At 38.2% G+C, this 18,210-nt stretch overlaps 1 protein-coding gene and 1 pseudogene across 1 annotated transcript; both read right to left on the bottom strand.

Moving 5' to 3' along the window:
• Positions 1-5,075: 5,075 nt before the first annotated feature.
• LOC122649289 lies at positions 5,076-5,248 on the bottom strand (annotated as a pseudogene).
• A 1,558-nt stretch (positions 5,249-6,806) lies between these two features.
• Positions 6,807-17,806, bottom strand: LOC122648887 (small GTPase LIP1-like). The gene is made up of 7 exons (XM_043842182.1): positions 17,312-17,806; positions 13,380-13,471; positions 13,144-13,285; positions 12,151-12,455; positions 9,305-9,358; positions 9,079-9,209; positions 6,807-7,177 (listed from the first exon to the last, which is right to left on the bottom strand). Exons 1-7 carry the CDS (start codon positions 17,400-17,402, stop codon positions 6,985-6,987), a joined length of 1,008 nt encoding a protein of 335 aa, XP_043698117.1. The 5' UTR covers positions 17,403-17,806; the 3' UTR covers positions 6,807-6,984.
• Between the last annotated feature and the right edge of the window lie 404 nt (positions 17,807-18,210).

The raw sequence follows: 18,210 nt of genomic DNA, 5'->3' as shown, positions 1-18,210 counted from the left end.
GTGAGCAAAAGGGTTTTGAGAGGCGATAATAGTGGGATTGTTGATAGGTTTCTAAAATTGAGAGATGAGAAAGGGAGGATGGATGGTACGTTTCAAGGTTGGGTAGATTCGATCAGAGTAAATGGGGAAGAAGAAGAGATGAATGTAGAAGTGGGTAACTGTTTTTTGTCCTTTGAAATTGATCTGCTAATTTGAAATACTCTCCCAATTCATATGCAGAGAAGAATATGACACTGAAATTCGATCAGATTTGCAATTACCCTGCAAATTCCTCAGACTTTTCTGCAATCACCAATTTCTTCTTATTTTTCTAAATCTTTGGTACTTTTTTTTGGTGAAATCGTAGTTACCCTTAGTCTTTATCTTTTATAATTTTTAATCGTAACTATTACTTTTCTCCATCAAAATCAGACGAAAGAGTTCCTTAAAAACAAACGCTTCTTTTTCTCTCATCATCCTCAAGCATCATTGAAACTTGAAGTTGCAGCCAATCAAAAATAGAAAAAAGTAACAAAGAAAAGGAAAGAATAGTGATGGAATTTCTTTTTCACGATGTCAAAATCTGCTCGCCATTCTTTTGAGTTCCTGGATTTTGAGAGGTTTAGGTCTGCAAGACGGTGGATTTGAGGTTGATTCTACCATTAGATGTCTTTAGTACTAATGAAGACTCCTTAATGTTCTCAGAGACTCTGACTATCTCTGCTATGGATATGTGGAGACAAGAGAAGAGAAAATACTATGGGAAAAGAGGGACGTCGCCAGCGGAGGAATGAGTTGCAGCGGCAGGTCACCGTGGAGGGATGATTTGCAATGGAAGGTCATATGTTCACATGGAATTGTATTAGAGTTATTGAGAAGGATAAGGAGACAAATACGGTGATAGTCGGTCTCAGGTTTATAGAAATAGAAAATTCAACGGCTGATAATTAATGATATTAATGGATGGTGAGATTTCAGAAACGTGTTCAAATCCCTATTTATACACACGTCCCGCGACCTTTCAACCAAAAAATATTAAAAAATTAAAAACATCTAACAATACGGTAATCACAGTTTTGCGGGGGTAATATTGACTTTCTTCCTCAACCTCATCCACTACCACCATTATTGCCATCTTATCCCTATTTAGTATATGGGATGTAGTTCTCTGTCCGAGAGTGTGGCCTACGCCAGCACTGTCATGTGTCTATCTCTCTCCTCCTCAGAACAAGGGGGCAAATGTGTCTTTTCTTATGGAGAGGAAAGAGATAGACTCATGGGAGTGCCGGCATAGGCCACACTCCCAGACAGAGAACTTTCTCCCTTAATTTATATATATATATATATATATATATTATTATTTATTTTTATTTTTTTTGGCGAAAACTCCAAATCACAAATCTGGGATCAAATCATGTTTACTTTGAATGAATCTTTCCTTAATCAACTCCCTCGTCAACAATGGTAAGATCCTCCATATTTCCCGTGGATTTGAGACTCCCAAATTTGTGAATCGTGGCTTGAAAGACTAGTGACGAAAAACAAAGAACATGTTTTATAACCGTTTTAATTATGCGTATTACTATGGGCAGATCTATTAAATTTCGAGTATTAGGAAACAAAAAAGCATCCATTTTCACATCCATAGTCTTTTTTCCAACTAGGATTGCGAAGAATTGTAATATAAATGGTTGGGGATACTATTAGCGGATAAGGATAGGGCAAAAGCGAGTTACCCGATCCAACCACCATTCCATGAAACCTGGATTGGGATCGGCCATATCTTGGGATCGATCATGATCGATACTCACCTGATTCGGCCGATATCGTCCAATCCGATCCAAAATTATGAACCATGGTTTAAAGACCGATTATAGTTCAAATAACTTGATCTTGATTATGGACCGGTAATTAACCAACCGAAGATAAACGTATCCATACCCAAAAGATGAGGCTTGATTATTAAATGATGTCGTAGTGCCTTAAATCAGTGGGGACTGATTACTGATTAGGCCTGACCAAAACCGACTGAGATTGACTGATTGATACTCCTAGATCCTATAAGAGTGTCAATTTAGAACCAGAACTGAAATAGGCCGTTTATAACCAAACCAAAAAAAAAAATTGGCTTGATTTTGATTTTGGAAATTGAATTTTAATTCGGTTCAATTTGATTTGATATCTGTTTTTAGGCTAAAATGAAGTGCAACCCATATAAACTAAACAGGAACCGAACCTCATTCATACTAAACCCGCTGTGTCGTCCACCTTTGTCTTCAACTACTAGTCTCTTCACTTCTCTTATGCAATTTTGCACTTCTACTCGTTTCCTATTTTTTATCTTGTTTCTTCAAGGCTAGCACGAAGCATTCTCAAGTCTCATGCGAATCAAAGAAATGAATCGAACAAAACCAAATTACAAAGATCGTATATGAACCGAATGAAACCTAATAAAGAAAGCTTAACAACCGAATAATAATAGAGTGATTCAGTTGGTTTTGGTTTGAGGTTACGAATAAAGTATTTGGTTTCAATTTTTATATATTGTGAATTGAAAACCAGAACCAAACCCTTAAGTCCCAAGTTTTTTTATATCCTCTTTTGGTAATAAAAACTGAAAAAGGGGGTCGATGTGAGATGGAATCTCCCACAATAGGGAGACCACAGTTAGAGGAGAGAGATTGTCAGGATGCAAGAGAGTGAGAGGGTTGTGGACAGTGACACTGGGTATAACCTTTTGGACTCGGCTCCAGTGCATCCGGGTAGTCGGGCTGCATGTGCAGTGCCAGACTCAAGGCGGCGTGCTTTGACTACCTTACCCCTGTCCAAGCGCCTTGCCCGAGCAGGGGTAAGGCGGTCAAAGCGTGTCGCCTTGAGTCTGACACTGCACATGCAGCCCGACTGCCTGGATGCATAGGATCTTTTTCGTAACCTTTTTCCTAAAAATAAAAATCTTTATAACATAATTTCTTTTTCTTTTTTTTAATATACATGTGATCCACCAAAATTGATAAGAATCGAAAAATTAACTGAAGATGTGAAATAACAGGGAAGGAAGACATTTTTTTTTTTTTGATAAACAACATTTTTTAATTCTTGATTAACTAATTAATCCCTTGATTGATGTATATAAATTGCCTCTCTTTTCTTAAGTTTTATAAATAACTCATAATTATAGAGAATCGTTTTTTTATGGATAATGTTTCTTTCAATGTAGCAGAGGGGGGAAAATTATCCTCTCAGGTTTCCTGTCCGGTACAGTTCCCTAGTGCCTCTAATAAGAGGGGGTAGACCCCAGCTGGACGATGTATTTGGGTAGGGGATAAAGTGGTCATTTCCACCCCCCTATGAGAGAAACCATACAAACTGTACTGAACAAGGAACCTGAGAGGATAAAGATCCAGCAGAGGGTGTGTTAGCTCCTTTTGCTCTCTATTAATCTCTTCCTCAAAAGAAATTACCTCTCTGCCCCAAGGAGAGAGATACAGAGTAGGAGTTGCAAACGCGCCCTCTGCTCCTAGGTAAACTATAGATGCGTTGATAGGGTACTTAACGTTTTGAGAAATCATGGCAAAAGTACCTCACGTTTCACATGTTATTTTTGAGAGACCTAAATCAGTATAACATTACTTAGATTAACCAAGATTTTACTTATTTCTAATTTTACCACTATATATTTAACTTACAATACTATTCATCTTTCCATTCTCGACTGTGCAACTTACCATCGATGTTGTAGGGCGAGGTAGAGGCCAAGGGCCGGAGACTGGAGCAGTGGCATGGGTCAAGGGTGGGACATGACCTGGGAGTTGCAGGCATGGGGGGGGGGGATAGGTATTGGGGTGAGAGTTGCAAAGGGCGGGGACTAGGGGAGGGGGGGGGGAAGTCAAGTTGTAAATACATAATTGTAGCTTTGTTTGAGAATGGAAGATGAATAGTATTGTAAGTTAACTATATAAAGGATCGAAAATAAGTAAAATCTTAGTTAATCTAACTAATGTTATCTAGTTTAGATATCCTAAACATAATATGTGAAATGTTAGGTACCTGAGTATATTACCTATAATTTATCATTTTTTAAATTTTTATAAATATAGGGTGGGAAGCATGGTCCTTGTGTGTGGGGGCTAATGAGAATACACGCATTGGTATCATAGGGTAGGGTGGTCATTTCCCCCGTCCTCTGTCTCGTACATGAATAATTTGATTATAACCAAGATGATTACGATTGTTTTTTGCAACCAATTTTTATTTTCCTGTTTATTCCCTTGGTTACATACATCTCTCTTTCTCTTTGAGTTAAAACATTTTTATAATTTCTCTTCCCCTCTCCCTTTTCTCCTGTCTCCAGCTCCCCCTCTCCCTCTCCCTCTCCCTCTCCCCGCCCAGGCATCTCCCTCCCTCTACCCACTGCGGCACTGCCTCCCATGCAACCATTCAAAAAACAGAACGGGGAATTGAATCGGTTAAGTTCCGATTCCGATCCAAACCGGCCAAAATGCCATAAAATTGGTGGGAATTGGCAGGATCGGTCAAGCCAATTCTGATCTGAATTGCCTGCAACTTCCCCCCTTCCTAATCATCGAGAGCTCACCTGAGCCTAGCAGACGATCTCTATCTTTGCTTTAGGAGAAGTCACCACGTTCCTCAAGCTTCACTGATGCAAACAGACAACTTGGAAAAGTGACAATTTCCCACCCCCGATCACAGGTTCCTGGAGAGCTCCACAGTGATTGAGTAATTTAAGCAAACAGAGCTGATGCTCTCTCTACCACTGTTTCCATCCCCATCTATACTTGAATGAAGATTAACTACTTAGAAGACCAACCAAGTACTTGAGCTCACTGATGCAAACATACAACTTGGAAAAGTGTAAATTCCCCACCTCCAATCACAGGTTCCTGAAGAGCTCCTCAATGATTGAGTAATTTAAGCAAACAGAGCTGATGCTCTCTGTGACTATTCAGCCCCATCTAGGAAGGAAGACCCACCAAGGAACTGAGCTGAAGTTGCAGAAGCAAAAAAAACTGGGGAAGAAGAGGTGTGAAAAATCTGTTTTTAACGACGAGCAAAATAAAAACAGAAAGGGTTTATAGAGTCTGTCAGACAACCGTGCGACCAACCCAGGGTTAGAAACCAACCATGGACACGATCCTCTATTGCTTGATGGAATCATGTCTCATCAACCAGACTTAGGTTCCTGTCTCTTTAGAACTTAAGGATACAGAGGTACGAGCCTATAGAACAGATCCTGTTCAAGTAACGACAAGCACATTGAGGCGAGACACATCGTTAATAAAAGATTTTTTGTCTCTTATCTTTCCGATATGGGATTAAATTTTGAAGAAGAGGAGAAGAACAATTAAATATTAGGAGTTAGGACTTAGGACTGCCTTGTCTCCATTATCAGGCCAGGCAGGTTTCCATTCCTTGCCTCAATCTATGCTTTAGTTAAATCTGTCAAACCGGGTCAATCCATTTGCCTAATTCTCAAAAGAAATCTTTTTTATCTTTTTCTTTCTAAATCAAAGAAATTTGGTTAAAATTAAAATAAACTTCATTACAAAAATTTGGTCATCATTGGTTGTTATACTTACAAAGTTCATATTTTTCTTAAATAATTTAATTTCTCTTTCCTTCATTTCACTCCCAAGTCCCAACTAGATGGAGTCTTACTGAAAAATATCTGATTTGTGAGCTATATTTTATTTACCCTCTCGTAGGGTTTCAATTGGTTGGGTTCAATTGATTTCGGTCCGGTCTAATCGGTCATCACCAATTTAAGGTCTCGCATCGTTTTTGCTAGTTTGGTAGGTCTTCAATATTCCTTTGCTAGACAAGGAAGAATCTTACATGTAATGGCAGCTCACCTCACCTCACCTCATCCACTTAGCAGAATTTAACCCAATACTACCCAAGCTTATATGGCAAAAGAAGTCTATGCTCATTTGTGGCAAAAATAGTAGAAGAAAAAAATTCATGATCAATGACACGTTGTATTCATTTGGCTCTTGTTTTAACCTGTCTTAGACTTTCAATTATGCCATCTTTCATATGTTTTTTATAAAATTGCAAAAAATTAATTTCTTTCAAACTTTAGCAAATAAATGGTGGTGATCCGTGTTTCCACCATTGATTGTTAATCCTATTAGGTATCTATGTAAGATTTAGTTTTGAAGATAAATATCAATACTGGTTGCTTTTGCATGCAGAAATAAAACAAGATTTTAAAACTCAAAATCAGGCATTATTGGATCAGCAGCCTCCTTCCAATTCTGATTCATGTTCAAATGGAAATCGGTCAGAATCAGCTGGACTGGAACAAAATGGAATCAAAGAGGAGAATAGATCTCTTCAGATCTTAGATTTTAAGAGTTTTTATGCCAAGAAACTTGTAGATTTGGGCAAAACAATGAAGTTTCATCACTTTTCTTTGTTTTTTGGTGATCAAAGAAGAAGAAAAACAGAAAGTGTACAGAACCTACTTCCAATTTTGATCCAAATCAGGCAATTTTTTCGTTTCCAATCCAGTTTTTTAAACCATGGAATAACCTGCCAGGCAAACTTTTTTAAAAGTAGAGGTCAAACTAAATTTCAAAAGGAACCTCAATGGCTGCCCAGCAAGACACTGTTTCAAGGTCAAACTTGAATCAGGTACTTATTACTGGCCATAATCAGGAAGTCATATCCTATTTTGGTAAAGAATTGAACAAATAAATTTTTTTCCCAAAAAAATGGCTTTCACTTTGAGCATGAGTAAATCAACCACTATACATTCAACCAAACTATAAGCAGGGAACAACCCCCACCCCCCCCCCCCCCAAAAAAAAAAAAGGAACAGTAAAAAGAATTAACAAAGATATGTGGAAAGTTACAAGCATAAGGCAGAAGAGAAGAATTAAACCCACACACTATATTTCACATCTGTTTCCTCCCAATGTTGCCAGATAAGCTTCACTTGAAATCTCATGTTTCAGAGTGCATCCTTCAGAAAGAACAGAGAAATCAAACATTAATATCCATACGCTTTGATCTGGTTTTGCCAATTTCTGGGGAGCCATTTAGCATAGATCTTGGGAGGCTGTAATTCTCGGTCACAGACACTGGCTGTTGAGGATTAAGTGTGGGAGGTGGAGTGAGGTTGCGTTGAGCCGGAAGGGGAGGGAGCGCATTGTATTTGTAATGGTCACCACTGAAACTGCAATCAATGACAATAAAATGACCAAGTCAATTGAAGGCTCAACTTAAATTTTACTCTTAACCAAGTTGCAGGAGAGAACCAAAGATACAGTGCAACGAAATTTTCAATACAATGCATTTAGATGTCGCATGAATGAATTCTATGGAGAAAAATCGAAAACCAATTTCTACTCAAAATCAACATATACATGCTGCAATTACATAGCAGTTAGCAGCCAACCATGATTTCCTTTAAGTCTTTTAGAGAATATAAAAATGTAACAATAGTAATTATGTTAAAAAGATAAAGGGCACATAGGTGATTGATTCTGCAGATGCACTACTTAACAAAAAAAAAATTTGACAAGTTAAAATCAGTTTTTAGTTATAATCTCATTGGGCAAAAAATAGTTTTTTAGTATAAAATATTTAAATTAAAAAATGGGAAAACATAAAAGCTAAAGTTAAAAGTAAACTTACAGAGAATCTAGCCCAAACTTGTATTCGATTAAGAGTTGGTGTAAACAGTCTGACTACTGCTTTCCTTTAATTTTTCAATAATAGAGACTACTATTGGGAAGAGTTACCAGAAATAAGGACTCTATACTTTTTATGTTCTCTTAAAACTTTGTTTTCTAATTTGACTACTAGTTTATAATGATCTTATGATTCCCAAAAAATATATATATGCTTATGTGGTATATGGTATATCAATGAAAAGTTTTATAGCATTTCACACTATTTTCAACATTTCATGATCTTCAAGAAACATTGATTCAACATCTTTGACATGTGACTTCTTCCTTCTTGAAGAATAAAAACTTTAGGGACAAAGTTTTCCTCCATCCATAGAGGACGGTTCACCCACCATCCTAGAGTTCACAAACCCCTCCTGGGGTTTTAGTATGTTCCAAAATACCCTCCCAATACCCATTCCCAGCCTCTCCCGCCCCTCGGTGAATGGGAACCCATTCAGCATGGTGGAGGGAAACTCGGTCCAAACTTTATTAAGGGGAATCAGAAACACAAAAAAGAAATCACAAGAAAGCCTTTACTACCCAGATCCCATACAACAGTTAAATAAGAAAAAAATCCTCTAGTTAGCGCGTAGTTCTTCAGCCTGTATACTTAATCTTTACAACTAGAAGCTTAGAATAACCACATCCACTGCTTTATCCACCATGAAGTACCCCAGTTCCATACTTCCATATAATTATCAATGCCCTAGTTTTCTCCATCCACAAGATGCACAAGTAGCAGCATTTGGAAAAATCCCAGTTTGCTGCCATGTGGGCTACAGCTCGATATTCTCCATCGGCACATAATCTCATGTCTATACCTGGGCAAGAGCCACCTTACACAAGCAGGCCTAGAAAGCTCTCCATACTCAATATGCGAAAGGGCAGTAACAAAGTTGTGAGAATGATTCAGCATCACTTGGACAAAAGGGTACCATGCATCCAGGATAGTAAGATCTCTTGAAACCTTGAACGCTGGTGATACATATTTCCACCTGACTTCAGAATTTATTTCCCAGTAAATTGGTGCTAGTTTTCTTACTTCATATCTTGAAGCAACAGTTGTATAGATAGCTATCTTAAGAACTTCATACAGCTAAGCAGTTGCAAGATTACTAGTTATATGACATAACATACTAATTCCTACATTCTAACAATATTTATAATAGATCCAACGGTTTCATTATTCACAAGAAGCAAAAATATGTCCAGAGGAACATTAAGAAAGAATTTTCTGTAAGTTCTTTCCAAGAAATGTAAGTTGGGAAAGAGAAAAGAGATGTTATAGAAATAAATCATTGACAGTGTTATTAGTCAGCTTTTTTAAGATACTTGGAAATGATATAGAAGCAAAAAAATAAAAAATTAAAGGACTTTTGTGGAAACAGTTTAAGCTGTAGACCTTAGATTCTGTTTGAATTGATCATCATCACTCGAAATTCCTCCTGAGAAATGGTAGGGTCTCTGAACTGGTATAGTAGACCATGGACTTGATGTAGATAATTCATCCGAAAAATATCTTCTCCTGATCAACTGAAATGATTGATCCAACTAATGTTAGACTTGGTGATAACCCAATAAGCGCATAATTAAGACCGGAAAAGGCAAAGGCAAGGGCAAGCACATACCATACGGAAAAACCTCATCAGGGCTTCCTTGTCATATCTTGCTTCTTTGGCAGCCTACAGATGTTAAACAGAAATTAGCAGTCATATATATAACCAACAGAATCAGATATAATATAATCAAGAAATTAATCAATTATCAACTTATAGCTTCCATAATAAAGGTGAAGAATTGTTTCACCCTGTACAGAGCAACCAAATTTGGAACAGCAATTCTGTCTAGCCACTTGCACTTGAGAACAAAACTTTCAAAATTCTGTCAGAATTAATCATGCAAGTAGTCCTACCTCAGCTGATGAATGGACCTTACTTTAAGTTTTTGCTTGCTAATTAATAAAATGCTGGTTAGAGGTCATCGCAGGAACCAAGCTTTTGGGATGTTGAACGAATTTATAGCAAGTTCCTGTAGTTGCTGAAGCTTTTCTGGAAAGTAGTGGGGGTGGGGCAGACTCAATAGCATCATACAGCGATTTCCTAGGAAGGAACTCGAGAGTATTCCACAGTGCTCCCATCCACGACGGGAATTATCTGTTGAGCAGCAGACTGCATTAAATGATCAAGCCCTTGCTCACCTTTCCCACAAGGAACAAATCTGCATTTGGGCGCAATCATCCGGCAAGGCATCTCAGCCTAAGTGGCTTCTGCTCCTTGCATGGAATGGAATGCCCAGAAGGGACACAGAGAAAGGTACCAGGTTATTTTGAATCATCTACTCTTAAAATTGATTCATAGTCCAAGGGCCATGCTTAAGACACCAATTCAAACAGTTGCTCCTGAACACCAAATCTTAGATCCATCCATGTTATATATCAGTCAGATTGGAAAGAAGATTATAATATGACCTCACCAAGAATTCTCCCTGACCATCAGCTGTCATAGAAAAAGAGGAGCCAACGCCCTAAAAAAAAAAAAACAATTTACTCTCTCAAAAATATTGTCAAAACATTTTCCTATCCAGCCAACTGATTTAAAATAGGAAATCTATTATCCAAACTCCAGTTACACAACTAAATATCTTTCTTCATGAAATCTGATTCCATCTCCATTGCCAATCCTAAAGCCACCCAAGAAATGAAATACAATTGTTCTTCCAAACTCCAATAGCAAAAGACCAACTAATCACCCCCTAACCCACCTCATATTTATGAGAACTGAGAACACACCTCCTTCTGTGGACATAGAGCTTCACTACTAAATTTGCGCAACATATAGGGCGAGGAGTGTCCCTTCTTTTCCTCCCTTTTCTTTTTGAGTGCAAGATATAATACCAAACCATCCAATTTCTTTGGCCTACATACCACTCTTTTTTTTGGGTGGGGGTGGGGGGTGGTGTTGGTGGGTGGGTGGGGGGAGGGGAAGGTAACTTGAACCACATACCATTTCCTGACAAACTAAATTCAAGTGCATCCACCACGTCCCATACAAAATTCAAGATAAAATTCTTTCCATCTGCCTAGACATGGAAACCAGAACTAGCACAGTGGAAATAAGATATACAGGGATACTAGTAAGGATGTTGCTTATAAGAGCTAACCTTCCACCCAATGATAAATATCCTTTCCAACCAGCTTATCTTTTCCATTCTTCCACTAGTTATCCCAAAAAGAAGAGACTCTTGGATTTGCCCTCTTTTAGACCCCAAGCATATAGACTGAATTTCCCATACCTTAAACCCCATATACCCCACTCCCTCGTTTACATCTTCTTCATCCATTCCCCACCCAAATAATCACAATTTCTTTATATCAACTCTAAGAGCAGAAACAGCCTCAATTTTTCATCTGCATAATGCATGTAAAAAAGAAAACAGAGGATCCCCTTGTCCAATCCCCTTTATTATATCCAAATTCCTTCCCTGCTGCTCCATTAATCAAGATTGAAAAGAAGCAGCAAAGAAACATGCTTTAACTCGTTTTCTCCATTTCACATTGACCTCCCATCACCATGGTCACTTTGGGGAAAGATTCCATCCCAAATGGTTATATACTTTTCCAAATCAATTTTAAATTATGTCGCCCACCAATTTCCCTAAAAAGCTGATCCATACACCCAAAGACTGTCCAGTTTCAATACCCTATTCAGCATTTTCCCACCAATCAAGATCTCAGTCCGAAGTAGAGGAAGCTGCTCATCCAGTCAATGTGCCAAAGCTATTATCTTTCTCTTCAGGATTCAGATAAAAGCGTGAAATAGTTATTAAAAAAAAAATCTTGCTTGAAAACTAAAAAGAAACTGGGGAAAAAGGGAATTTGCTCTCTGGATTTTTTGTGGTGAAAAGGATTGGTGAAACTGTTATAGAGCCTTGAGTCCTTTAAAAAGTGATGAATTGTTCTCCTTTGATATTCTTAAATACCACAACTCAAACACAAAGCCATGTTCAGAACTTATTGTTGTCAAATTGACGAAGCCAAGATTTTCAATTTGAACCAAGATTAGACTCTAACATCGAGAAAATAGCAGAACCATTGCCCTTAGGTAATATGCATAATGTGAGTAATCAGAATCACCACAATGAAAAGATGACCATTCTTGTCGAGCACCACTAGAGTTTCTACTGCTGAATATTGAGTTCTATCAAAAACATAACAGCACACCTATAACCAAAGTACAGAAAACAGGGTGGTTCCACTAGCAACCCAAGCAACTGATGAGCACCCGAACATAGCAGGCCCACATTATGCTAGTGGATGAGGACCAATATACATTGAATCCATGTCTTCTCTCTATTTCACTAACTCATAAGCTAGGAAGTAACTCAATCTAGATCATTCATCATCAATCCCAACAAGCACTTAAACACCACAAGGCTGGTAAGATTCGAAAATATTTTATATAAAAAAATTACTTACAGAAAAAAGGTTCCCACTGCCAGGAAAGTTTTCTGTCAGAGGAAGTTCCTCACTTGATGGAAGGAAACCCTGCTTTTCAACCCACTGGCGAGCAACATCAACAAGATTGCCACTGCTTCCTCTAATTCCTTCCTTTGCAGCAACATCAGCTTTGTTACCAACAACAATGTATGGGACAGGAAGGCCACCAGGCCCACCAGATCCTAGAGGAGCAGAGAACGTTCCAGTTGTTGCTATCTCTGCTGCCCACTTCTGCAAGCTTGTTTTTGTCCTTCTTTGGGAGAGATCATAAACAAAAATAACACCTGAAGATATCAATAAAAAAAGAAATTGTAATTTACTATTTTACAGAGTATTAAATAATCAAAGGTGGACCAACTTGTGAATAGGTATTAAAAAGAAAACAACTGCTTAAGTTGGAAAGCAACGGCAAACAATCTATCCCTTGCATCCTATGTATAAGTAACATTTTTTTCTTGGGAGGGGGAGGTTTGTCCACCATCAAATGGCTCATCAGAAAACCCTACTTCATCCAAACACGACCATACCTAGTGCACATAACCTTCTGGAACATCCATCATATTTAGATTTGCCATCTAAAGCAATGCATCAGTAATCTAACTGGACTTGGTTTGGGGCAGGAGATCTCCAAGCCAGGACCCAATAAATGTACTCCTTTCAACCCACCCCTCAAGCCTCAGCAGTCAGCAGGGAACGTGCATCAAATACTTGACATAGGAATTTGACTTCCTGTCCTGACTAAGTATTGCTGAAACAAAATGTGCAATTAACCATATGGTCTTATGTAAACAGTAAAAGATCGATGAACGGTGTTATTCACTCTGTGATAGGCCACCGGTTCTTTCCTTACATATATATACTAAGGTTTCAAATAACCTTTCAAAAAGATTACAGAAACAGTTCTTCAATTATAATTTTGCCATTGTATCATTCAGCTGCAAATGAGATTAGAATATCACTTAGTATATTCACCATTGATTTGTGAATAGAAAAGTGAGCGGCAGTCCTTGTATCGCTCATGTCCTGAGATATCCCAAAGTTCAACAAAGAAATCGCTCTCCGCATCACCTTTAATGCTATTAGAAGAGCTACTGGGACTTCCATAAGTGGTATGCTGCATAACAGAAGCACGAGAAGATTAGAGAAAGTTCTAAGTCTGGCCATAACTCCTAATTGCCTCAAAGAAGATAAGAAATATTAACAGTCACCTTCACACCAACTGAACATCCAATTGTTTGAGGAGGGCGACTGATGGAGGAACCTTTTACAATTAGATGAACAAGTGAAGTTTTCCCCACACCTGCCAGCAGGTAGAAGATTAAAGTTCAATTCCAATGCTAAACAAATGATGTAGATACAAAATTAGGTACAAAAACCACATTGAAACAAGACATGGCCCAAATCAGCAATTTAGTTAAGATTTAAATCACTTCAGAGGAAAAACCAAACAGGATAGGAAGATAAGAGAAGGCCATCCTCCAGACAAGTAATATATATTTAAAGTTAATATACATGCAGAGATATAGGGGATATTTTAGTGGTATCCCAGCTTTGGAGATACACTATCCTGAATGTTAATCCAGCATATTGTCTAAACAATTTGATCGATCTTTACATTTAAATGATCAGAGCAGTTTAGGGCACGATCAGGGTAGTTTTGGCCTAACAGACCTCCTAGCTGGTATTATTATCTGTAGAGCACATCACAACCACATTTATGCATATGATGAGAAGACTAAGCAAAAGAATGCTATGCACTCCGAATCTGATTTACGACTCCTAACACTCCTCTTCAGCTAATTATCACATATAGATCTCAAAAGCTATTTTTGCTATGAGTGTCAAGAATTTAAATAAAAATGACAATTGATGTCAGAGTCTTGTCATAACTATTTTGGTCTGCCAGTGCCACGCTTTCAGCCATTCAAACAAAAGCAGACTCTAAATCATCCGTTAAAAAGTGGCTGAGGGGAGAACTGGGATACTTTTCTGCCTGCTGAGAAAAAAAGGTGATGATTGATGGAGATTCAGCAAAAGTTATTGACTAGATAAATGACCGTTCTAAGTAACCCGGGCATTTTTATGAATGCATCAGATTTATTCAATACCTCACTTCACAGTTGAACTGCTAGTTCCACTGGAAACCAAGGAGTGAATGAGTTGGCTAAAGCATGGGGTCCTACATCCAAGATATGTTCGAGGGATAGTGATGCAGTACAATGCAAGCGTAGAAGGAAGAAGGCCCAGCCCAATCATGCCCCTATTTAGCCCCATGGTTCAAGTTAAACAAGGCCCATATTATGGTTCACCTTCAGGCCCATATTCTGCCTATAATATGGCCTGCGCATCTAGAAATTGAATGAAGAGTGTGGACCCCATGTGATTTGCGTGGAGAGGAGAATATCTAAAAGATTTGGTTGCTGAAATATTCTTTTGGCTAAAGATTTGATTTTCTATTTCTTGTAATAGCCACGTTAGTAAGTTTCTATTTCTTTGTTTTTGTTCATTTTTTTAAGTATCGTATTGCTGTAATAGAAGAGGGCGGGCCTTGGTGCAACGGTAAGGTTGCTCCATTGCGACCTAGTGGTTGCAGGTTTGAGTCTGGAAACAGCCTCTCTGTGAAGCAGGGGTAAGGCTGCATACATTATGACCCTCCCCAGACCCCACAGTGGCGGGAGCCTCATGCACTGGGTACGCCCTTTTTTTTGTACTGCTGTAATAGAGAAAGGGATGGAATGAATGAGTTATTTCACTTATGCCTTTGAGTGGTTTGTAGTAATTCAGAATTTGTCATTGTGGTGATGCAGAGACAACCCTGTAGTGGTGAATCAACAGGTTGGGTATGGTGGTGATTCCACTCCCGTAGGCCATGTGGTGAAGCTTTGGTCATATCCTTTTATTTCTTCTTTCAAATGTTAAAAAAAAAAAAGTGTTAGGAATTATGTTATCAATACTGATTTGTCCTTATTGCGATCCTGTTGCAATTGATATCCCACTGGTTCTTCCCTGGTTGAGATCGATTCTGCATTGATAGTCTTATGTGGTTTGGGGGTTCATGGGGTTCATGGGGTTGCATGGTTGGGGGGGAGAGAGAAATCCATCATTTCATCCTTGAAATAAATCTTCAAATGTAATTGAATCATCTGAACTTTTGCCATCGTGAGGGGTAGAAGGAAATACGAAAAATACATCCTTGCATCCTTAAAATAGCTCTTCCATATTTGTTGAATCATCTGAATTTGCCAGTCTCATGAATAATGATGTTGTGTGCTGACAGCCCGTCTTTGTAGTTGCTATTATTCCTCATTAACAAAAACTTTCTTGTTGCATATCCCCCAAAAAAAGTTGTTTCTTTGTCATGCAGGAAAGCAGATTTTGGAAGAGAGCTCCTGGTGCTGGGAAGTTGAAGTAGGCAAACCCTAAAATAAATGATCATCTACAAACAATGTAGAAATTGGGACGCAACCTTTCGTTTCCTAAATTCCAGGCACTCATATTTAAGGTTTATACCCCCTTTTGAGATCAGCAAGAGTTACTTTTAAGTAACTATAGCATTTATTTTGTTGGCAAATTACTGGCTCTAAAAGAAGTTGCATTCCTGCCCAAGTGTCTGATGTAAATTTGAATGATTAATACCCATATGACTCTCTACTAGGGTTCTTGAAATTTGCACCTCAAGGCTCAAGCCCCTTGATCGCCACTGGATCTTGATTCCAAACATCAAATCCATCAATATAGTTTTCAAAGGCGTCACCTAGGCATTCAGGCGCCTTGGATGCTTTGATCTCCTTGTTGGTGTCGCCTTGCGTCTAGGCCCCCTCCAACGCCTTGGGTCACCTAGATGCCATGACAAGTATGCCAATCACATGATAAAAGTTGCTTTTCTCCACAAGTCTCTCAAAGCAAAGAGAATGGCAGAATCAACATCCAAGATCAGTACCATGATATCAGCTCTATTGGATTCTCCTACACTCATGGTGGCTAGGGGGAGGGGAACTGTAGTATCAATTCTATTAGTGAAGATGCACCCAATACTTAAGTGCCATTGAAAAACTATCAGAACTTGTAAAGCAGAAATCTGAAAGGATTTTCAAGTGAGAAATCTCCAACAAATGGGGGACTAACTTGATCCACAAACCAATCTCTCATACATGATCAATGACAACCTCTACATCAGACTGCTGTGGAAACTCAATTAAAAAACCAGCTGCAAATGATGTTGAGTTGGATGAGAACTACCATGAAATTTTTTTGAATGGTATGGCTCCCATACAAACCAAAGAGTGGCAACAAATACGCATCTCCATTGCCCTTACCCCAAGGTGAGCAGAATGCCAATTCCATGAAAGCTCAATAAAATCACCTGGCAATGCACAACTCGTACCAATTTCTCAAAGAAGTGGCTCCTAATATAACCAATTAGCTTCTAATTTTTACTTCTCCAATAAAGCATACAACATGTTGACCTTAACAGGCAACTTCCCAGTTGAAATCATATAGCGCCAATGATTCCACACGGACTTGTGAGGGAAAACTGAAAAGACCCTGGTTCTGGGTTTCAGTGCACAAAGCCTACGGAGGACCTATGGGAAGAAAAGTGAGGTTCTTCAAATAATAGTTAGTTTCACATTTATAGCATGTTTCATCCCAATGTAATCAGTATGCTTCCATTATTGCTGGAAAATGTGAAATAATTTCACTTTTTAGTTATACTAACTACTTTGTTTTTATTGTTCACTCTCTTGTTCTAATAAATGTTCGATTAACTGGAAAAAAGGTTTTCTAATCTTTTTTATACCTCTTTTTAATATACCACTATCAATTTTTTTTAATATGACCTATCGTAGTATTCTTTCTTTTCCATTAAGACCAATATCAAAGTTGGATTCTTAACACCTTTCAATTTTCTTAATAAATGGCACGGAAATAGTTATTAATTACTGTCATATAATAGAAAAACATAACCAAAGGAAAATCCAGCAATTACTAGTGTCAAAGTTATAGTAAAATTTCACTTACCCGATCTCGCCATGAGAATAACAACAATTAACATCTGATACCTCAACAGCTAGAGAACATAGAATACAGCCATCTAAAGATTCAATCTGGAATTCAAAAACCAAATGAACGAAAAGCACACCTGAATCTCCAACGATAAGCACTCGAACCTGCCCACAAGGAGGGCCGCCATTAGTCACTTTATTTTCCCTTCCACGGTTCCTCCAAAACATGTTTTCGTGGAAACAACTGGGCCAAAATCACCTCTCCCACTGATAGCAGAAAAGAAGATCCCAAGTTCCTTCCCCGGTATTTTAAAACTCAAGTCCCTTCAAACATACACAATCTCCAAAAATAACACTGGATTATCAATAAGGGTAACCTAAATCCTGGTTTATCATCCATATCAGTCAAAACCCAAGCTAACGCCCAACCAAAAGCTGAAGCAGCAAATACTTTCACACATTACATGCCGTTAAATTTTATAATTTCTTTCGAGACTACTCAATTTCTCGATTAACGAAGCCAAGCTCAAGATCTGTAGAGAACTAGGAAAGGATCTCTGCATGAACGAATCTTCACTTTATAGATCATAAAATTCCCCCAAAAGTCGAAGGCGAGGCGGTGAAATGTAACGCTCTCTCTCTCTCTCTGAACTCATATGAACCTGTTTATATGAATAGACGGAGAGCAGAAGCTGAAGAATGTGACACCGACGGCAGTTGAAACTTGGTAAGGAGACGCAGAAGGTTTTTTTCAAGAAAAAATTTAGACTACTCGTTGAGTTCTTATTCGTTTAGCAAGGAAAACGATTCGACCCATGCGCGCAACGAGGGACGACCAATTTCACGGTAATTGAATAATACCTTATAATATATTAAAATATTTTTATAAATAATAATTAATTTATAATATTGAAAAATATTTTATCAATTTTTTTTGGGAAATTTATACATACCATCCCGAAGTTTGACGAAAAGTTATTTTCACCTCCTAATTTTGGAAAATTCTGCATATCCCATGAGGTTTTCAAATGATAAC

Source organism: Telopea speciosissima, chromosome 1, assembly GCF_018873765.1.
Source record: "Telopea speciosissima isolate NSW1024214 ecotype Mountain lineage chromosome 1, Tspe_v1, whole genome shotgun sequence".
NCBI lineage: Eukaryota > Viridiplantae > Streptophyta > Magnoliopsida > Proteales > Proteaceae > Telopea > Telopea speciosissima.
This window is presented reverse-complemented; position numbering and strand designations above follow the sequence as displayed.

Bases quoted from the DNA above. Each gene is read 5' to 3' on its own strand.
- LOC122648887 (XM_043842182.1), bottom strand. From the start codon at position 17,402: ATGTTTTGGAGGAACCGTGGAAGGGAAAATAAAGTGACTAATGGCGGC. The intron at 9,359-12,150 runs GTAAGTAATTTT...TAACATCTGTAG, and splicing joins GCAGTGGGAACCTTTTTTCT to GCTGCCAAAGAAGCAAGATA. The intron at 7,178-9,078 runs GTCTACAGCTTA...CATTGATTGCAG, and splicing joins CAATTCAAACAGAATCTAAG to TTTCAGTGGTGACCATTACA.